The sequence below is a fragment of the Haliotis rubra genome, unplaced genomic scaffold (genome assembly GCF_003918875.1).
Source record: "Haliotis rubra isolate DU_JTF1 unplaced genomic scaffold, ASM391887v1 Scf298, whole genome shotgun sequence".
Lineage (NCBI taxonomy): Eukaryota > Metazoa > Mollusca > Gastropoda > Lepetellida > Haliotidae > Haliotis > Haliotis rubra.
The window spans coordinates 628,043-651,209 of NW_025766966.1; the positions used below are offsets into that span (position 1 = coordinate 628,043).

At 38.2% G+C, this 23,167-nt stretch overlaps 1 protein-coding gene across 6 annotated transcripts in view; it reads left to right on the forward strand.

The window, feature by feature from the left end:
- The window catches only part of LOC124282299 (semaphorin-1A-like), a 42,365-nt gene extending 19,566 nt beyond the window's left edge, over positions 1-22,799 (forward strand). Inside the window, exons 3-19 of one of the 6 annotated variants that reach the window (XM_046718253.1) lie at positions 7,199-7,298; positions 7,732-7,777; positions 7,991-8,053; positions 10,705-10,815; positions 11,012-11,099; positions 12,963-13,073; positions 13,411-13,499; positions 13,718-13,859; positions 13,999-14,092; positions 14,315-14,462; positions 14,706-14,827; positions 15,444-15,523; positions 15,664-15,949; positions 16,430-16,485; positions 16,707-16,820; positions 17,323-17,390; positions 19,157-22,799. In XM_046718253.1, coding sequence (XP_046574209.1) covers positions 7,199-7,298; positions 7,732-7,777; positions 7,991-8,053; positions 10,705-10,815; positions 11,012-11,099; positions 12,963-13,073; positions 13,411-13,499; positions 13,718-13,859; positions 13,999-14,092; positions 14,315-14,462; positions 14,706-14,827; positions 15,444-15,523; positions 15,664-15,949; positions 16,430-16,485; positions 16,707-16,820; positions 17,323-17,390; positions 19,157-19,504 — 2,066 coding nt within the window. In that variant the 3' untranslated portion in view covers positions 19,505-22,799. Of the gene's footprint in view, positions 1-7,198; positions 7,303-7,731; positions 7,778-7,990; positions 8,054-10,704; positions 10,816-11,011; positions 11,100-12,962; positions 13,074-13,410; positions 13,500-13,717; positions 13,860-13,998; positions 14,093-14,314; positions 14,463-14,705; positions 14,828-15,443; positions 15,524-15,663; positions 15,950-16,429; positions 16,486-16,706; positions 16,823-17,322; positions 17,391-19,154 lie in introns of all 6 variants that reach the window. The other 5 variants (XM_046718254.1, XM_046718257.1, XM_046718255.1 and 2 more) reach the window with 5 other exon arrangements.
- The last annotated feature ends 368 nt before the right edge of the window (positions 22,800-23,167 follow it).

Consider the following 23,167-nt stretch of genomic DNA (forward strand, 5'->3'; position numbering starts at 1 on the left):
TTACAAAGCCCCAACCTACGCCATAGCCTCAGGCCTTGGGATGCAATTAGTCTGATTTCAGAGAAAACATGTCCACAGGCCAACAGCATGAGAACAGCAGCTACCTGTAGATTAGGAAGCAGCTTGAGCTGATGCTTCCATGCTTCATGGCTCCTTTCTTCAAAACAGGCTGGCAGAAATGGGATTACAGCCACAGTAAACTACTTAGGGGTTATAAGGATGCATGTTATAGCGTCTTTATAGGTTGAATGTGGGCACTCACATATACCTTGAAACAAAATTCTTTCCATTTTAGTCAAACTTTCCTTAGTTTTTGGAAAGATTTTAAGACTCCTTCCTGTAGATTAAAAACATGAAACAAACCATTATTTTTATTTCATTGGCTCAGTGTCAAATATTTTTATGTTCATTTAAGAATTTTCAAAAGTGATTTAAGAAACACAAGCTTATGGTATAATCTGATTCATACCACAGAACCTGCCTTTTGCAGTGATTTCTTATGGAAATGGTTTAATTGATTTTATTTAAACAACTTCTATACAATTCATGGATAAGCATTGTCACAGAATGGCAGTTGTATAAGAATGTAGTTCCCATCCTGTCGGGCCCAGTAATGTTGCGGTGTGTTCTTAACCTTGAGGGTTCTAGGCAACAAAGCAGACGGCAAAGTCTACCCTTGTAGTGCTTATGTCCCTGTGTCAAACTACCCTGTTGAGCGCACCTGGAGCGGAACAGGGCCTGCTTGGTGGAGGGCTCTATGGGCTGTTGAGGGGCTATAGTATTCTGTGTTATTGGCAACCTAATAGGACTTGTCAGCTTGAATATATGGCGCTGTCCGTGTCTGTGGTGGCTTGCTGCATGCTGTTTCAGCGAATGAGATCCCAAGACCCTGTAAGTCGTCAACACAAACTCAATACAATGTTCCTACGCTTGAAGGAACACTGTAAGAAACTGCCGAATCATCCACCCAAGAATTCAGAATATCATTTCGAGGTTGAAAGGTTAACAAAGGTGATTTCCGAACTTATGAAAACACCTTTGTATATGCTGAATAGTTTCTTCCAGGAAAGTGAGGTGTTGAGACGGGGATGAATTTGTCAATTCACTGAAACCTCCCGGCATGGCTTCTAGAGACTTATGTTGTCACGCTTGTCCAGAATGGTCAATCACTATACGTGAAGAAATGAATAATCTCTTTCACCAGTTCGTTTAGTAGATTAAATAATTTTTTCTAGCCACAGATCTCCAGAAATACCATTGCCTGAAACATCATATACTTCATAGGAAGTATTTTAATGCAGCAGGTGAAAGTGAGTGAATTCTGGCTTTAAGTATCTGTTTTTGGGAGTGGGAAAAAAACTTGGAGGGATCGCAGGTAAAAAAAATGGGATAACAGAATTCATTGGCATGTTAATATGCCCGCGGTGAGCTTGATCAATTTTTGAGCTGGTTCTTCCTGTTCCCGGCAATCAAGTGTAGTGGTTGTTCCGTCCCTCACTTCCCGCCACCAACTCTCCTACCACATTTACTTCCCTTCACATGCACACTGTGGGTTTCGGCACCTAGACGACTCCGCAGCCGTAGGACGTGATACGAGACGTTTAAACATGACGTGCACAAATTAAACATGGATCTCCTGGAGCTGTTGGTTTTTCTCGGTGTCACAGGGGCCATCTTTGCTTCTAAAGTCAAGATGGCTGACTGTGAACACTGAAAAGGTTTTTGACTTTCAGTGTTATAAACATTGAACAAACCAGATGATCCGAAAGAATAATAATTTGTGAAAATAACACATCTGCTGGAAACACATGGAGTACAAAATTGTTCAGAAAAAAAGTTTCATTTTCTGTTGTTTATATGTTCTTGTTATGCGATGATAAAAATTATCAGTGTAATTAGTTGTGCATGTCACGTGTAAGTAGCATTTAACGCTGTCAGTGTGCAATGTGTAAATATCCCCAGACTATTGCAGTAGCTTTGAAATCTATATATAGACTTGCCTTTTTAAAGAACGAAAATAGTTAATATTTACTCAAGCTTAGACTGTCAGGGGCATTTACATCTGATATTAAGAGAGACTTTACTATCAACCTTCATATGTTGTCCTCTGTAATATTTCCTACAACATACATTATATTTGCATATATATAGATCACATTACAGACTGAATGTTTACCTAACGTCATATTTTGAATATGAAGGCATGGAACATAAGAGAGTCAATGAGACAGAAGGAGTTGAACATTAATGACAACAAATCAGGCATATGTTTTGCTCGTTCTTCTGCTTGAGGCAAGTTTGATAAACTGGGTGATTGTTAATGGAGTGAGTCACACAGGTGAGTCACATACTACCCGGATCACCCCAGGCGATGATTATGACAAATTGTCAATTTCATGTCACATCTCCTTCGCTATGATATCTCCAGCAACAGTGTTACTTCTGGGATTCGTGGGATACTGGAAATTCAAATCAGAAAATATCTATGATTAAGTCACTATTATTATGAAATAAATTATAAAATTGGATTATGAATTCACATCTTTTATTCAAGTTCCAATCTTCAAAAGGTGTGAATTTGTGATCACATTAAGGCTTGAGTCTAAAGTCATAGCAATATTAAAATGTAGTTATAGTGAGATCAGGAAGCTAGCACAATTTGTCAGATATATTTTTATCATTTTATTGTCATTGCTTAGATAAACTACAATAAACTGTAAAAAAATAACTATTGCCATCATTATATTCATGAACATGTTGATAGATAAACAGATTTCAAAAGGAAATAAGTGCTTATTTTCTAGAGAGCTGAAGTCGGAGGTTTTCCTATGAGAGGATGCAGTGGTGGAGATAGTTGACATGTGACACTACTGTATATGTTCACGAAGTGTGGATGAAGTTGGTCTTGCTTCACAGAGTCCACCAACTCCTAGATAATTTCCAGAAAACATAAGCCAGATACTTGATCAGGAACAGCATTAACAGATGCAGTCATGGGAGTCTCAGATTAGCCATCAAGCAGACACTGGAAATTAGCTGGTATTCATGAGCTTGTTGAGAATGTAATGACTGTGGATATTAGTCCAGCAATAGTCTGGTATCGTGGGAGTCGGGATAATGTTGTACAAGGTTGTTAGAAACTTAATAAGCAGCCAAATTGATATATAATAGATCTTGGCAAGCACTTGCTGAGAAAAATTACTATTGGGTATATTTGATCCAAAGACAATAAAGATTTGTAGGCCATAGGGTATGGTGAGCACGTGTTGGCATTTGGAGGCATTCTGGCAGAGTCTCAAGTGCTACGAGTCGTACTCATGATTCTCCTCTGTAGTATAAACACAGTAATTCAGTAAGTGTAACATTTAACATGAATCGGTCAGGGCCAGCTGACGTGCCACAGTAGAGCCCATAGTGTAATTCTTATCTTCGTCACTACATGAAGCCTCCAGAGGCTACCAAAACCTGGCGCACGTGCAGTCGCGTGCTTCAGCTTACGCACATCGTCTTGAGAGGTTATCAGTTAGGGAAATTTGCCTGTTTCTTTAATGGCTTCCAAACCCATTTACTGTTCTATCATGGTTTTAATTTTACGCAATTTAGCATTTTACGGAGTGCGAGACAGTGTTACATTGTTGGAAGTGCAACAGCAGTAATCTTACTTTCCCAGGTCGGGTATCATATTCCTGGTTGGGATGGGATCTTGAAGAACATGTGTTGTGTGATGTGGAGAGTACGCTCTCAGTTAGTTCAGTGTGTTAGAGCCATAGAGGTCGAGCTTGTTTATAAACTGTGGGTTGCCATGTATCTCATCCTTGCACGTGCTGGACAGCATGGGTAGATAGGCAGATGGAAGGACGGAGAAACAGGCAAGGAAGATGGTGCCCAATGAGGAAAAATGATTCATGGTAAATGTCAGTCAAGCAAAAATGAGTTACATATCTAACAATAATATAACTAATTAATATATTCATGTTTATTAAAATGAGGTCTTGTTTTCATTTTATCTAAGATCAATATCTGTAACTTTATTGTCTCTGTGTTAGGAAATGCGTGGTAATTTATTGTTCACAGGATAATTATTCATCATTGTTCATTCCCTTGAAGTGATGCTGAATCATTAAAACAAAAGTAGCTCAATAGTATTGAGGGAGACTTTAAACATTGATTACACTATAAAGGTCCCTGAAACAGGTCTGGTCTTTGCTCTACTCACTAGATATTTGCACCCTAACAAAGAAGAGGCATCACAACAGCTGGCTTCCCTTCTAAGAAAATGCTGCTATTTTCAGCTATACTATTGTCCGAGCTGTTGTCTCTGTTACACAATGGTGAAACATGAACTGATAGGTACGGTAGGCCTGGCCTTGGAAAACCTGGAACAGGCAGATCTCAGCCTGGGGCGTAGAGTGGAGACAGATTCACTTGATGCTGTTCTTAGACCCCACAAACATGCAACATGCAGATAGAGCTATCTTAATAGGTCTCCCCGAACTCAGCCATCTTAGCAGGTTGTGTTTAAAATCTTTGAAATGGGTTCTGTGATATGTTTAAAGAAGGTTTATCATTGATGCTTTCATAAAATGAATTTTTTAATGATTTGTGGTATCATACATGAATTGATTATTTCGTATGAACTTAGGTGATTTAAGTGATGGGTAAAAAAACATTAAAGACAAAAAGCTTTGAAGAGATGATGTGTTTGGCTAAAGATTTGTTTTGCCAGCACTTAAAGCCATATTGTGTTCTTACTTGCCAGCTAATGAAGCGCGTTTTGTTTGCAGTATGTGCATATCAATATTGGGGAAGTTGAAAGCAATGTATTCAGGGGCTCAAGGGTTTCTGGGACATATTTGTGGAGTGTGCCATCTCCGCCACTTCCTGCCAGGTGGTGCAAACCTCAGTAGATGGCGCTGTGGTTTTAACATGGTATAACACTATGACACGCCATCAATATCACATGTTCAAAACGTTGGGGTAGCATGACCAATATACATTAGCGTGTCTGAGTATTTATAGGTGCTCATTATACCAATCAGGCAGCACAGAATCTTTTGTTGTGGTAGTTGCAATGCTTAAATAATGTCAAATAAACGAGACAATATTCTCGCATTAGTGCATCGTGGCATTTAAGGCTTGTACCTGCTCACATATTTTTCTCAGATTCTGCAGGTTGAAATGGTAGTTAGAATTCAGTTACCATCAGGTGATAAAGTAATGGACTTTCAACATGCTGAAACTAAACCAGGAGGCAGCAAAACAATAGATTTATCTTCCTTGAAAGCGGAACGATTGGGGATTAGGTAAAAACATGGAACCAGGAGGAAATGGGATTAAATGAGGTACACTTTCACTTGAAAGTGACATTTGAGAAGTCTGAACTTGAGACTAACCACCACAGACGATAGTGTGGCTAATAAAGGAATAAATCAAAGTACAGGCGCTGATCCATTTTGAAAGAACAGGCTAATTTTGTTTCTAAGCAGTAAGTCTCAAAAGTCCAACCCTGAGTAAGAAATGGTTGGATTTGATTTGATGTCGATCCTTTGCCTATCTGAAGCAATATCCAGACTTGACTTGAGCAATGAGTGGATTACAGGGATGACAACTAACAAGGACAGGTTGTCAAGGGATACGAGGGGACATAGATCAAGGAGGCTGTGATAGCCTCTCTCCCTTGCCTGGTCCCAGGTCTGTCCCACCAGCCGCCCAGTCACGTCCTCCATGTCCTCCATTGGCTAGAGGGTCACTCTAGGTGATCAGGTCCCCCATTGTCCCTGTCAACACAAAGATAAGCCTGCCATGGTCATTGATTTCTGATCTCATGATCTCAAGCAAGCGGCTCCTATGAACCATATTTCTCAGATCAGTTGATAAAATTTTGACAGTATAAATTTATCTTTGTTAACCTTATTATATAAACAAACCGAAAATGACTTAGTATTTGTTCATATTAGACATCTGCGTGTTGAATCTTCTTGAAAATTACAAATTCTGGTGCGCAGTATCTTGATCATGGTTCATAATCAAGGTCAAGCTCCAGATGAAGTGTAAACACGACTATCATTAAGAAAACTCCAAGTGCATAAACTTGAGGTGGGCCGTCAAGGAACTTGTTTTGACAATAGCCATCTCTGTCTGCCATGAGGACCATCTTCAGGCATTGTCGTGTCTGCTTGCCCAACAATGGTCTTTTCTTCAGCCCAGATTGCTATCTTTATTTCTGTAATTACACATCTGAGGGGTGTCCCTGTCTTAACCTGCACACTGATAATGCCGAGAATGTGTATTGAGACATATGTTTGTATTCCACACTGCTTTGTGTGGTAGTCGGGTGCATTTATTTATAATGTATAAAATCATGTTTAGTTTTTGTCGGTAGAACAATTGAGGAATGTTTAACTGTGGGTTGATGTCCTGTACACAGCTTGGTCATGTGAGAGAGTGATCTCCTGATGGAAGCTGTGAACACACAACACATGATATACTGTTCTCTGCCCAGGGGGTCTAGCATTAACCTTTTGACTGATAATTCACACATATCTCTGTCTAACAACTAAATTTTGTAAATTTCGCTCATTATATGGTAATTCAAATGAATCACGACTGTTTGTTCTTTTAAACAAATACCCACATGTGGTCAACTAGAATACATTATTTTTTATTTTAAAAAAGTGTGTCAGAGTTAAGACATTATCTTTTGCACCATACTGGGTTTATGTTTCAAAGGTTATAAAACAGTGCTTATCATGAATATTCAGTCTTTAAATGCGTGATGTTTTTCCCAAAGGTTGTGCCCTACGCTGATTATGTTACATCAACCAGGAGATCTTACAAACAAACCAAACCAGTTTCAAATCAACTTCTGAGAGAGACACAAATTTCCCTTTTATCTTTATATCAGGAAAAAAAACATTTCAGCAACGTAGAGAATGTATGCATAGAGAGCCATGTAGTAACACATCTAACTAGTCTGCTGACATGTAGTACACAATGGGGAAAAAATAGTACTAGTTGAAAACATTAACTTATGTTTACTTTCAATTACATGCTAGTGGATGTATTAGCAAAACACTTAGATGTCTCGTTGTCCCGACAATAGAAAAATCAGGCTTTGAAACCTATGTAAACATGAATTGGTGGTTTTGTATTATATTTAAGGACTCATTTGTTTACATTATTTTTTTATTATTTGTAGAAAATGATGCAAGCCTGGAGAAATTTGCTGGACGAATTGATGAAATTGACCACTTTAGACTCCTGATGGCCGATGCTTCTTCCATGTTGCTGGGAGCAAAGTAAGTATATATGTAAAATACCTGAATATGAAACACAAGTGATATGAAATTGAGCACATCTTAATTAATTTTGAAACTTGATTATTAGTTTTACTGCCATCATGATGATAAGATAAGGTACAGAAGTAACTTGCATGTGTTTCAAAATTAATTAAAATATGTGCTTAATTTTATAAGGACATCTTGTAAATAATTTTAAACATAATTATTAGCTTCACTCTCATCATGTTCATAAGATGAGATGCAGAAATAACCTGCTTCTGTATACTGTTACATAATATTTTTAGGTGTAAGATCTCTGAGATTTGGTGTTTCCCACTGTTATGTGTAATTAAATGCTGCATCAGAGATGCAGGAAAGTGTTTTTACGTCTCTGTATTTGTTTTACAAGATCAGTGTGACCCAACATAAACGATGACCTTTTGTGTTTCAGAAACGCTATACATAATGTCAGTCTAGCTGACCTAAAGGAATTCTCGGTAAGTTTTTTGTGCATTTTTCTCTACGCCCTAAGTGATGTGAATATTTCTTACTGTCAAGCTTTGAAATTTTTTCAAATATGACCATGAGCAAACAGCATGGTGATGATGCTCCTTATGTAATTATATTTCTACACTCATGATGTCATAGATGTTTTTCCAGACTTGAAAGGCATGTATATCTATTCTAAATTATTTGTTTCATGATTTCAGAGAATAGATTGGGAACCTCAGGCATCGGACATTGAATTATGTTCCAAGAAACATAAGACCCCAGTAAGTACCATCAATTCTGTTTTTGAGGCATCGTAACTGAAGACCTTCACTGCCCTCTTTGATAGATCCATTATGTAGGAAAAGAAAATGCACTCCATCACCGACATAGCTGGCATTTGGAGAAAGTACAGTGAACATTCATTTTCCATTTCAACCATTTAGTTTCCTTGGTTCATGGGTACTAAGATTTGGGGGGGTTAACCTTGTGGTTGGCCCAGTGGTTGAAAGGTTTGTTTTTGTTCTAGGGTTAGTTCCTCGGGAATTGCTACAAAAATGCTAAAAGCTGCATTAAATATCACTCTCACTCACTCACTCACTCACTCACTCACTCACTCACTCACTCACTCACTCACTCACTCACTCACTCACTCACTCACTCACTCACTCACTCACACTCAGACTACAGTTGGCAGAGTAACACATGTGCAAGTAACTCAAGTCAGTCAGGATGTTGATAAACCTGGTTCTCTAACGAAAGGAAGGACTATGGAAAATATAAAAAAGTAATCCAAGGTTCTGTATTTGGCCAAGTCATCAAGATACCTGAAGATGAGACAGACCTAACCCGACTGGGCGGTAAATCAATTTCCGAACCCTTCACACTCCCGATGAAGGCTCACAAATGATGCAGTCTGAATTAGCTGGAAGCTGGATCTGTTTCAAGTTGAACCAGTGTTTGACTTGCTCCTGCTCCACTGTACAAGATTCTGATCAGGGAGGAAATCTATGTGACAGTGGGCTTGTGTATGGCTGCATCAATGTATGGGATGTCTTGGGATACAGAAGCTGACAAAACTAAATTTGCTTCACTTGTCACCAATTGGTGATAATAAAGATGGTTGCTTAGACAGGAAGACTTGGGAAACCGCAATTGATAAAGTAAACAATTCAATTAGATATACGGAAATGAGACTGAGCTGTGCATGCTTGTATGAGTGGATGCGATCTTGTAGAGCAAATACTTATTATTGTGCATTAAGAATTGTTTGCCACACAATAGTGAGGTCAAGGTCACAGGTGGAAGGTAACTCATTGCGTCCATGGGTCATGCTGTCTTCTGTGTCCCACACTAAAGCACATTTCCCACAGAAACTCATTGTAGTGTATAATGTGCTAGGAATGAGATCAGCAAAAGTATTTTCACAATATTTTAGATGCTTCTTTATTCCTTTCAAATTCTAACAAGGACCATGAATTTTAATGTTAAAAAGCTTGATGAAATTTCTCTTGAAAGTATGGATATTGAAAGGAGTACAATATTCTTTAGGGTTGTTGATGTGTAAAGCAATTTAGATCTCAATGAAAAGATTGGTTAAGAAATATGTGTTACTCATAAACTAGTTGTCAAACAGACAGTATCTAATACATATCCTGTGCCATCGTAAACAAGCAAGTCAGGCAGAAGAAACTCTATTATCACATGCTCTTGTTGCAGTGAAAAGATTTTTCAATCCTAACTTTGCATGAATTTCATCATACAGAATGAATACAATGGTTTAAGAAATGGTATCAAGATAAGTTTTATGATTGAAATGTGAAATTACCCAAAATCATTAGTACTCTGTTGTTTAACTTAGTAATTATCAGTTGACAGTTTCAGAAATATATTATCTAATGTTGGCGATAGTTTGACACCGATTGCAAGAGTACATGTGGTAAAGGAATTAGGTGATTTCATTGGCAATAGATTTGCCATGTTGCTTGTTGATGAGTTAAGTCACGTCAGTGTTGACACAGAGACCAGGTGAGATAACGAGGTATCTACCTGGCCGCCACACCTGTACACGGTTCTCCCTCTATCTCCTCTTGACACAATCTACGCCACAATTCACAGCTACCTGTTGTGTTCGTCCTCTATATACTGGGGCTGCGTGGTCTCCGGCACGTTTTCGACTTTGAAAATAGAGAGTAGCCCTTGTCCTTCTTAACTCAGGATAAGCTCTGTGACCTTTCAATCTGTGACGTGATTGCCTATTACACACACATCATACTGAAATATTAACTATGATAAAAATCTAAGTTTTACCTCTTGTCCCTCATCAAAAAGATACGTCAAGTGTCTTTATCTTGTTGAAGTTTTCTTGCTATGAAGGAGATGATACGAGTATCAAGATGAACATGAAGTGTAGTTTGATGTTGTAAAATGTAATCACAGCGTAGCAGATTTGCTCAAATTAAGAATTTACTTAAAGGGAGTCTTGAGATTAAGCATAAAACATGTCAGTATGAGAGATATATGCTTGTATAAATGAGGTCACACGGTATTTACGTTGCATCAAATTAGAGTTGTGTCAAACACGTAGTGGAAAAGTTCAAATACAGGCTTGTCAATTTGCTGCCCGGTTTGTTTGTTTTTCACGTATATAGACAAAAACAAACATGGGCTGTACATAGACAAAAACACACAGTACATGGAAGGTGTTTGTTTACCAAGTCCAGAAACGAGAGGTCCGTGTACAGTTGGCATTGCCATAAGTGGCTTGTGTTTAACGCTTAAACATTTAATTAATGTGAATTATGAAATATTATTAAGTCACCCAAAACACAAAATGAAACTTTCGGATATTTGGGGGAATTTTACATGTTGAATGTCACTTAAAATTTTCTTCAGTTGCTCTGAATATATTTACAACGAATGATTTATATTTCAGGAACAATGTCAGAATTACATCCGTGTCATAGTGAAGAAAGATAATGACAGGTTATACACCTGTGGAACAAATGCTTTCCGTCCCAAATGTCGAACGTACAAGCAGAATGGGGTAAGTGTCTTCATGAAGATATTCATTTTTTAACAATTTCAAGATACCCAATTGAGCTACATTATGGCTTTATAATTATCTTTCAAATGAGTATCCAGAGTAATATATTGAGATTATTCAATCATAATAACAGCATGAAAATGGTCGGTTATCGTCTGAGTCATGTATCTAACATATGCTTGTTATTGCCATACAGCTCAGTGGATATGAAAGGATTGAGGAGCGAGATGGTGTAGCTCAGTGCCCTTATGATCCTGAACAAAACAGCACAGCCATTTATGCAGGCAAGTAGATTTAGCATAGCATAGATTTTACATTAGTGTAATATTTCTCTAAAATCTGAGGAATATTTATGATGCATATTTTGATTGATTATTCAATTTGTGACAATTTGGTCCACATAAATCCGTGTACCATGATTGATGGCCAAACCTGTGGTTGGTAATATCCTGGTGTGGTCAGACCAGTTTGGCCGGGAGATTACCTTTGAGGGCAACTGACCACTCATTAAACACTACAGGGTCAGTCCCAGGAGCATCATTATAAATGGGACACACTTGAAGTGACCCTCATCAGCATGAGGCAATTTTGGTCCGCTAAATTACCAACATTTGGAGATAGTTGAAATATAATATTGAGTCTCTTTACAAAATTCTAATTTAGTCCATAATTATTTCAAGAAAATCTTTGAATGATGAAAATTTGAAAGCCCTCAGCTTGAATGTTAAGATGTGAATCACAGAATTTATAAGACAGTGAAAGTGATCAATTTGCCTTGCCATTGGCGACACTCAGAAATAATAAACTGCTTTCACACAAAGGCACAGCAGTAGAGTTCCAGGAATCCTGCTAATGATGTGTCAGGAATCGCATACATCCGATTCCCTCTGGTACAGTGTATGGAGCTTGGAGGGAACCTCTGCGTGGATAGTTGAAATAATAGCTTCTGTCTGCACTGGCCACGCATGTGACCTATCATTGAGGGTTGGTGGGATGGGGGAGTGTATCTTGCCCCTACCTTACCTTTTCGGGGATAAGGGGAAACTGGTGATTGGAGCCAGATATGAATTATGTGCCTGTCAACAGAAATCTTGATTATGTTCTGACAGGTTGCAGAAAAGTAGTTTATCTCCCCCTGTAGATTACAAGTTAGATTTATTATGTACACAAGGGGGCCGTTTGTGAATAGTTCAGACTGCATAGGCCAGCTGAATATATGTGTTAGTTTTATAGAGATTTGAGTGAGGATTTGAAGTCAGTCAAGAAAGGTTCTAGATGTGATTTATTACGAAGCATGGGATAACATTGCATCTATAAATGCTCAAGGACACTTTCAGTGGTGTCAAAGAGGATAAGATAAACATGGTAAAGAGATAAAACACCAGAATAAGAGTTCAGTAACCACAGACAGCCAACACCCATGTCGCTATCAACCACAGCTATCAACATTCACCACAAATAAATCATAAATCACCATCTATGTTTTTCCAGACCATGACAGTATTTGGAACTGACATAGAAAAAACATGCCACCCAATATGGCAGCTATTAAGATGTCAGTAGTGCTGCCACAAGGTGGCCAAGCGAGGAACTACTTTCTTGTCCCCTTGTTAAATGTATTTCTAGTCTGCTTCACATTGGTGTCGAAGTGGGAGTTTATGACAGATCAGGTTTGGTGACTTCCTGAACTTAACTAGCTTGTGTCTCCCGAGACATAGAAAATAATTAAACGCCAGTGATAAAGTCTTTGTGAGGAAGCATTTAACTCTGTCCTGTCGCTGCATCTCTCCCAGGGGTCATACTTGGAGAAAATGGGCCAGTGCCAGTCGAGATTTGGACGTCTGCTTGCCGCTATTGCAGTGTTGGATAATTTGAAAAGAAATGCAACTTCAGCAAAAAAATCTTTCAATCAATAAAACCACCAAATATATATGTTGACTACAATTTGCTGCTGACAGTAACATTTCCTTCTGAACCTGTCAGCCCATAAACAGATGCTATTTATGGAGAAAGCTGCTTCTGGTAATGTTTATCATGTCATTTGGCAGTTAAAAAATATTGATGTTATCATTTTACATTTTTTTCATGATAATTCAATTCAAAGAGGATTGTAACATGAAATAGTCAATCTTCCATTTTTATTCCAGGTGGGAAGCTGTACTCTGCGACAGTATCTGACTTTTCATCACGTGACCCCTTAATCCTGGAGACCAACAAGATGATCCGAACAGAGCAGTATGACTCCAAGTGGCTCAATGGTAGGTTGTGTGCAGTTACCCTGCGATCACCATTATCGCATCTCTACATCAGATAAAAATTAATAATTTAATTATCAAATCTGTTGAGGTAATTTACTTACATTTCATAGCAGCATAACAGCCTGGTTGGAAATAAATATGGTGATAAATATGGAAAAAAAATATTTCGTATTTAATCATTTTATTGGGGTTTTATCTCACAAGGAATTAAAGTATCATGTAGATGGATGGATAAGATAGTGCCAGCGCTGGAGTACAGATATATTCTGGTGTGACTTTGACAGTGAATGTTGTGAATGAGCAGGTAGAGAATGATAAGCATTATCTCTGTTTCCAGAGCCCAATTTTGTGAGTTCTTTTGAGAAGCAAGACAAGATATATTTCTTCTTCCGTGAAACTGCTGTGGAACATATCAACTGTGGCAAGGTGAGGAAAGAGGATGAAAAAAATATTGACATTTGATTAAAGATATTTAATTTAAGATCAGAAGAACAGACACAAATTCAGTTGAAACAGGATTTGAAACATATTGAGGTATATGTGTGAACCTCTATCATTATTACAACAATTTAACGCATAATTGAATTTTTTTAAATAATACATGATATTTCAATGTTATGACTGAGCTCTGTTGCTTCCTCCAGGCTGTGTTTTCTCGAGTTGCTCGAATCTGTAAGAGTGACGAGGGAGGCCAGATGTTGCTGGACAATACATGGACATCCTTCTTCAAGGCTCGACTCAACTGCTCCATCCCAGGGGATTTCCCATTCTATTTTGATGAAATACGTAAGTTTCTAATTAACAGTTGTTTTGGTTTTTAAATTTTAACACTCAAACTGTGCTTTCTTTAACATATGATACAATGTATATTTGTATAGTTAAGACAGCTTGTACAATGCTTAATGTTTACTAATTCTTCTTTCAGAATCAACATCAGATTTTGGTGAGGGTAACTTCAGACCAGTGATTTCTTCAGGGAGCAGATTTGACATGGTTTATGCAGTTTTCAACACACCACAGTAAGTCCCTTGGCTAGGTCAAAATACCATCATCATCATCATCATCATCATCATCACCATCACCATCATCAGTTCTTACCGATAAGATAAAGAGATCAAAAAGTAGTAATTCAAATAATCCATCATATATATTATCACATTCATCATCATCATTCATTTTATTATCCGTGATAATGCAGAGTTCATGAGACCATACAATAACTATCTTCTTCTGTCTTGCAGCAACTCCATCCGTGGATCTGCCGTCTGTGCATTTAGATACGCAGACATTGTCAAGACGTTTGAAGGTCGGTTCAAGGGTCAGGAATCCGCGTGGCACAACTGGCTGGCAGTGCCCAGAGAAAAGACACCTGCCCCTCATCCTCAGAAGGTGAGATCCTTAACCTGGTTCCATCAGCTGTCAATCCTAAATTAATTCAGATAACTTCAATTCAGTGTATTAAGCTAAAATGTTTCTTGTAACATGAAAATCCTGTCATTTTACTTGGGATACTGATTTTTAGGATAACTGGTTGTCAAGAAAACCTAACTCAAGTTAATTATTTTGACTATATACTGAACTGATTTTTTTCTTAGCAAGTCTAGCCTGATTTTACCTGAAATCTATTTTCAGTGCACCAACAGTAGTCAGAGGCTTGAGGATACGACCCTTAACTTCATCAAGACCCACCCATTGATGGACAGTTCGGTTCCTGCCCTAGGTGGCGCCCCACTCTTCATCCAGACAAGTTTCACGTAAGTCCCCTTCTCCACTGTTTATCATCACCACCGAGTCAGTCTTTGAAGCGGACAAGAAAGGCATAGACACAATTCCAGTAGTTTTGTCCTGCAGTGTAAGTTGAAAATCCAGCTAGTTATCAATGGATCATCTTTCCAGCCAATTCTTTGATACGGAGCAGTTTGTTACAATTTGAAATTTAGCACTGTCACAACATGATTGTCCCTGCCTTTAGTGGGTTGCGGCTAAATAGCCCCTGGTTGTGTCGCCAGACCGACTTGGCCCCTCCTGCTTCAACGATTACCAATAGACCATGGGTATTTTGTTTGAAAACAATGGCTGGCTGTGCATGGCACCCGATAGCTCCCAGTTTTCTTTACTTATCCGTGAATCTTGGGATGAATTTCCGACTGACATGTCCCCTGGGGCAGCCATCTTTGTTTATGGGATGCAATATTTTGGTGGTTTCTTGAAGATGATGGGTTAAAGAGTGGGTGGTCTGGGAAATAATGTGTGAATGGAGACAAAATTAGACTTAACCTTTATTCTTTATGTTTATCCATATGTTTATGATTGGTAAAAAAATAATCTTTTTTGCTGTGGCATGGTTCTTATCTTTATGTTTACTTTCAGGTCCCGCTTCACTCAGATCGCAATTGACTGGCAAATCCGTGGAGTCGATAAATACCACGATATCATGTTTATCGGAACAGGTAAACGCATCAGTAGTTTCTCCTTAAAATATTCATATCAACATTTGTTTAAAAATAATTTATCACCGATGATAACCTTAATAGTTTTTACTGATTTAAAAAAAATGGTTTTGAAAGTTTATTTGATTTTGACATTGCAGACGATGGAAGGGTCATTAAGGCTGTGAATACCCAAAAGGGCCCGAAAGACAAGATCCGCACGGTTGTTATCGAGGAGATCCAGGTCTTGAAGAAGAATGAATCGATCGTCAACCTGAGAGTATACCGCCGAGATGGTACTGAGAAGTTGGTGGTTGTCTCCAAGGAAAATGTGGTCAGCATCCCTCTCCATCGCTGTAACCGCAAAAACACGTGTCACTCGTGTGTCGGCCTGCAGGACCCATACTGTTCCTGGGTTGATGCCAGATGCTCCAACACCAACAGAGGGTGAGGAATCAACAGCAGTATTCACTCATAACAACTGTTATCAATATTGTCAAAACAATCTTAAGACTGAAAGCTAGAGGTGTATGTTGAAGTTTAAAAGTAATAGCTCAGATGTCTATTGGGCCATGCATCATAAGAAGTTATATATTTAAAATTCTTTATTCTTAATATTAATTATGAAGACCATTTCTGGTGTCCCCCTCCGTGATATTGCTGGAATATTGCTAAAGGTGGTGTAAAACCATACTCATTCACTAATACCCCGGTAGTTATTAAATAGAAATATTTACCTGGTGGGTGGAGGGCAGTCACTTTCAAGGTTTTATATTACATATTTATATGACAATCTCTGTTTGTGTTAACTATGTTTTGGCCTGTCCATATGGTCCAAATTTTACATGTTTTAGACACGATTTTTGTTTTGTTTTGCTTAATGTTGTGTTGTATGATTGATGTTAATGACAAAACTTGCTTCTTCAGACTTCAGAGTGTTACAACTGGCAAGTCCTCTGGCTGTGGAGTGGAGATCCTTGACGGTAAGTTGTGATCTATATTGTACAGTCCACTGTATATATTGCTGTGGTGTTGTAAATATTATGTAGTATTTGGTTTGATGTGGAGTTATAGTTCAATGTGAAGTTCTATTATTTTATTGAGTTCCAGTCGGTAAGACGTATTTATGAATATGTTGAAGCATTTCTTTACCTATATCTTTTTCTGCTTTGCTTTACGTTTTTGATTTGTCTTATTTTATAAGAAACCACCAGCACTACGACAACACCAGCAGCGGCCACAGAGCCACAAAAGTGTGTTTGTCCCCAGGTCACGGATCCCAATAAACATAGTGAGGACAAAGACGTCACTAATATTGGTCAGTTTATGTCCAAGGCATCAACAACATATCTACATTTGCTTATAAAAATTAAAACAAGAAATAAATATCACGAGTCACTTTAAGTTGCAGAAGAAATGTGGCATGAACATACAGTGTAATCAAGTGATTTGAGATTTGTCCATATTATAGAATTTAAAAGCATGTGTTGAAATAGAAATTTAGAAAGTGTAATTTTAACGGAATGTAATTTAATGATCGGAGTGAAGTGTGCTGCAATCTATTACACTAACACACGCATGCCTTCCCCTTTAAAGTCCACCACGGTAACACTCTAGAGAAACCACTTGTATAAGATCACAACAACTTTCTTTTCATGTTTGCTGTTTTCATGCCTCAGTTGCTTTTTAAATTTTCTTTAATGTTGCTTGTCTTCTGTTAATTGTCCTGTGACATTCCATCCTAAATATCATCATAACAAGACGTGAGAACTATCCCAGGATAACATGTCATCTCATTCGCCCTGTGTTTGTCTCATCAGGACCCAATATGGCTTCCACAAAACAACCTGCTCCCAAGACAACTCACCCTGAAGATAAATATGACGGTAAGGCACACTGCATCAGTCTGATAGCTCTTCACGATGGCGAGGCAATCCTCATGTAGTTCCGCTTGCTTACTGTGCTTCTAACTGCTTGCTTACCCTAGTCTCTTACTGCTTGCTTACCTAGTCTCTCACTGCTTGGTTCAAGGTATCTTTCCTCAGAGTAGCTAGTTAACCCTGCATAGCCTGCTTCCCTCACTGTGCTTGTAAATGTTTGTGTGTCCATATTTATGGGCGTTGCTGTGGAGATTGTGTCTTGCAACTGTTTGTGTCCTACATGTCTTTCTTTATAATCTCTGATAGACATTTAGAAGTTGGAAGAACATGTATATGTGACACTTGATAACAGCTTCTTTTATTATGTTAACATTGTGTCCAAACTGATACTGCCCCTTCACCAGGACAAGGGCAAGAAATAGCTCTTAAATGTTGTTATAAAATATACGAAATCATTATCCGTATAAAGTGTCATGTATACATGTCTGTCTTTAGTTGAATGTTGTAAGTTCCTTCTCATAGGGGGCGGTGGGGTAGCCTAGTGGTTAAAGCGTTGGCTCGTCACGCCGAAGACCCGGGTTCGATTCCCAACATGGGCACAATTTGTGAAGCCCATTTCTGGTGTCCCCCGCCGTGATATTGCTGGAATATTGCTAAAAGCGGCGTAAAACTAAACTCAGTCAGTCAGTCAGTCTTTCTCATAGGGGCATGGATTCTGCAGCAGCCACTGGTGCCACAATGTTACAGTGCACAGTTGTGGCTCGTTGGTATGCTGGAATCCTATAATTGGTTCAAATTCAAGATTTGATTTGATAATGATTTTAGGTTTGTCAGTGCTGTTTGTAAAAGGTCTGCTGCATCTCAAAAAAGTCAACACAGTTTCACTCTTCTCAAGCATCTATATTGTAGCCCAGAAGTTAGCGTGATCTCTCATCTCACATAAGATATGGGTTCTATTCTCCTTGCTTTGAACTCTGCTGTCTCCTTCCCAGAATACAAGATGGGAAGCAATGTCTATCTATCTCTACATCTTTCTTCATGGCTCTCTCAATGGTTCTGCTAATAACATTATATTTATGTTTTTTTTGTTTAGTTTGGTCTTCAGTTTGTAATTTGATAGCTGACTAACATTTGCCATTGTGAAAAGACTACCTGACAATGCAGTCTGTCTTAACCATGCCATGTACAACTAACTTGAATGTTCTAGGTTTAGTCTGTAGTGAATGGTTGATAGTCATTGCATGTGGTACTTGCATCCGTGTTAGTTTAGACCTCCGTGTTTGTGTAGCAGATGATTTATCATACAAGACATGTCACCACAACTGGGGAATGTTTATTCCATCACACATGACAAAGTTTTGTCTATATACATGTCACATCTGTATGTGTTATACTGACAGAATCAAAACAAACTACTGCATTAGGAGTACACTCCTATTGCAACAAACCTTGAATTAAGTGCTATCAATTGGAACTTTGTTTTGGCTAATACTGTACAAACACCACATTGATCACAATAGTAGAACATGGTGTTCAATATCAGGAACAATTTGGTTAGTACTGTACAGACAAATGTCATCGTGTCCTCGTGATCAGGACAGTAGCAGTTGTGAACAAGATCAGGGGAAGTTTGTTTTGAGCAGTAGTGTACATGGTTGTCTGATGCCTTGGATATGGACTTCAATAACCGTGTTTTCTTTCTGCAGTTGGAGACTCTATGTAGGCTCAAACCTGTAACATATGACAACAAGGTTCTTCTCTTCTTTTTCCAGAAGGTCCTATTGATGCAACTCACCAGGATCCATCGGGAGTAAATACAGCGGAAACCCTTGCTATCGCAATCGTCGTCTCCATCGTCCTTTCAATGCTCGTCGGATTCCTCATCGGTTATAAAGTCAGCTCGTGCAGAGCATCACGTGACATAGACACTCCATATCACGAGCGCAACATCTCTCTGAGCAAGAGGTCCAACAGACTGTCTTCAGGGGACCATACATATTTCACCCCAGAAAATCCATACAACAAAAGTTTTAGTTACGTTGTGAACGTTAAAACCCCCGGGAAATTAAATACAAGTGTGGAAACCAAACCAGTGACTAAATCAAACAAGGTCTACTTATAGCAAGCGGGAAACAACATAGACTAATGTTTTCTGTGGTGCTGGGCTTGGGCTGGCCTTGGTCAGTTAGAAAAGCACATGGTTCTGAGTGAAAACTTTGACCAACCAGCAGGATTGAGGCGCCCGCTGATGAGGCGAGGTGGCGACCTCAACTGATGCCGTAGCAGGGCTACATGCCATCAAGAAATAGTGCTAACAGCCCCATGGCAACCTCATGGGCAGGTCCTGTGTCATGTGACAAACTTTTATTTTCCGTCAGGTGTATTCCTAATAGCCAACATTATGCCTAGTTCATTGCTGGTCTAGTAACTGTGTATTTTGGCTATGCAATCATGCTATCTTCCAGGAACACCTGTTGTGCTGAAGTTGTGACTAGTGTCTGGTGAAATCAAGAGACAAGATGGCGACTTGTGTCTGCAATCAAACTGTTTGCATACATTCCAAGCACTGTGCAATACATAATGGGAAAATGGACCAATATTCTGAAATATATATGTATATCAGAAAGAAGTCACGGCCAACATGCTATGTAGATACTGTGTTGTCGGACCTGTGCTTCGCTGTATATCAGAAACAGAACTTCTCTGTGTGAGACAAACATCGAATGTCCTATGGGATGTCGGCCTGCACGGAGGGAGATAGTGATCTCAAAAACATTCAAATTAAAGCATCTAAATTGATACAAAGCGAAAGTATTTGTGGACGATACTCAATTATGTGCTCAAAATTGTCATACGGTGCTGATGTCGTCAAGGTAACCAGTGGTTACCATGGCAAGAAAGGTCACAATTTACCAAATTTTCATCTAGAGGCAGGGATATAGCTTTAGTTGTTAACTTTAAGAATACAAAGCTGAATTGTTTGTTTGAGTATTTCAGTGCTTGTAGTTCATAGTGGTCCCTGCGTCTTATTGGTATCATGGCATTAACTTACCCCTGATTCCAGCACGTGCTCCTCACACCATTTCAAAGTGAACTCTTCAACACTGAGGTGCATTTAGCAGTTATCCATCTTGAATAATCATATGACATCAAAATACTTGGAGCATATCACTTAAATCTCAATGGCTGTCACCTGTTCTGTACAGTACTCAAATTATCTATGTATATATAAAAATATACAATCACATGTTTATAACAATTGGTTCAACAACAAGCTTCAAATATGTTTTCATCCACATTTTTCGAAATGACATTTAATCACATAAATCATTTGTTCCGACTTTTTATGAATAAAGTTTTTGCATTGTTGATTGATAAAGACTGTTTGAATCCTGTTGATGAGACCAATGTTTATATATTCAGTGTAAGTGTTCCTACAACCTACAAGTATTGACTGTACATTAAAGGAATACATCATGAGTTTAGCAAGGCCAGTGATACATGTAGTTGTTTGCCTTAGAGGCACTATTCTGCCACAGATGTCATCTTTTTTTATTTGTAATATTCTAGGAGTTTATATTTTCCTACACCCCTTGGGACCATTGTCAAATTTTAATATAAAACATTTTTTCAATAAGGAAAATGTTATTTAAAAAAATAATTTAAAAAAATATGTTTTATTTATTTTAGATAATATCTTTAAAACTAAACAAATATTTTGGTCACAAGGTATAGGTATATATTTCATTCGTTTTCTCACATGGTCTTGGAGCGTCTGACTGGTAAACATTGCGTCACTGTAACAACGCTCCCATATTGACGGCCATATTGACTCTTTGGGTAGCTCCCAAAGCGAGTCACAGTTTACCAAACAGGCCTCTGAGCACTTACACACAGGCTTTCAAAGAGGATTGCCTCTTTTTCCAAATGCAAATTGTAGTCAGTCCCAAGTGACGCGAGTGTGAGAGAAAGAATGGAACCATTATACTGTTATATTCATATCTGGGTCAATGCATTATACACATTTTATACAACAAGCCATACTGATATCATTTCTTGTGATCTGGATTAGAATGGGTTTTTTAAATTATTTTATTCATTTGGACTCGATGAATATTCATATTTTTATTAAGAAAGAGGTGTTATAGAATTTTATTATCTAAAACGTTGAAAAAATTTCCATGAAGCATACCAAAGTATGTGTAATACAAGATCTCTCAACCATGAAAAACATGCTTGACAAGACATAATAAAAGGGATGAGCTCAGAAGTTTGGTTGAATAATCAAAATTACATAATAAGTTGGCGCCATTTTCATGTTTTAATCGGAATATTTATAGGGCAATGCTGTGGTTGTGTTGTGTACAAATGTATGTACAGCCCGAAACATCATACCTCATCCTTGTGTACATACAAGGATTGAGGCCTGCTGTTATGGGCTAAGTTAAAGGGAGCTTATGCTTCTGTATGATATTACAACAACTGTGATGGATTGCCAAAGATTTTAAAAATCAGTTGTATAGATGTCACACTTAATCTTCCATCTTTTCTTCCAAGAAATATTGTGTCATTTTATTTCATTGTAAATAGTGTACAGAACATCATTATGCCATGTTGTCATGTATAAATGCTAACAAATATTATTTTTTTACCGCTTCATGTCTGTTAATAATGGTATTGAATGCAGATTGCAGTGTTGACAGTGAGGTCAGAGCAGCTGGAGCAGCTCAACGTGTCTCAGACTGGGGGGTGGAGAGGGGGAGGGTCTTGTACTTAAGGAGAATATGGATGCATGTTGGGAGAATTTAGATATTTCTTGGGGAGGGAGCCTTACGTTGGTAAAATTGATTTCAGTTATTGAATGTTACTGAAGATTGAGAATATTATTGACTTTGAAATGCAGATAATTTTTTTAAAGAATACATTGTGTGGTATAAAGTTGAAAATTTTAATTTTAAAGTGGTATGATTGTGAGTGTTGAGGAAAGAGGCTGACGTGAGCTGCACTAGTGTAGATGGTGCTCAACAGTATTTATGACAAACCATTCCATAACATTATGATGGAGAGACGACTAATGAGAAAAAAAGAATAGCTAGAAAAAGAGACACAGAAAATTCTAATTTTCATGACGCTTTTAACTTGATTTTAGACTTTATTCAGCTTTTTCAGATAAACTGTATCATTTTACAGAAATAGACCCTAAGGAGACTAGCGTTGGTGTTTTTAGTTTTAAAGAAGCTTTAACAGTGAATGAGGTTGTACTTGTACTTGAGCTTGGCGTTGATGTATAAAGTGTATTCTGTAATGTGATATAGCTGCACTGCCAGTGTGTGTATATATGTATATTTGTCCAGTGTCTGGTGCATAGGCAAATGCAATGGAATGACACTAACAAACTAAATAAAACAAAACATGATAATACAATATTCTTTTTGTTATCTGTGTTTACAAGTGATCCTCGTGTAAGGAGGAGAGTGTATGCGTGCTGAAGACATGGAGTAAATGCATGTGCTTGTTGGATTTAATTCTGTAGCTTAGTGTGATGGGTGAAGCTGATTGTTGGATATTACCACTCTCCAACCCAGAGTTCCATGCGGCCAGCCAGCATAGTACCTCTGCCACAGGCAAGAAAGATGTGACGATTCGTCACATCTTACACAGTCCATTCAATATAATGTATGTATTTCTTAACTATTTTATGTTTGACGAAGTCTACACATCTAATGAAACAGCTTTGATAGAATGGCTTAGTTTCACTGAGAAAATATCCTAAAACATGTAACAC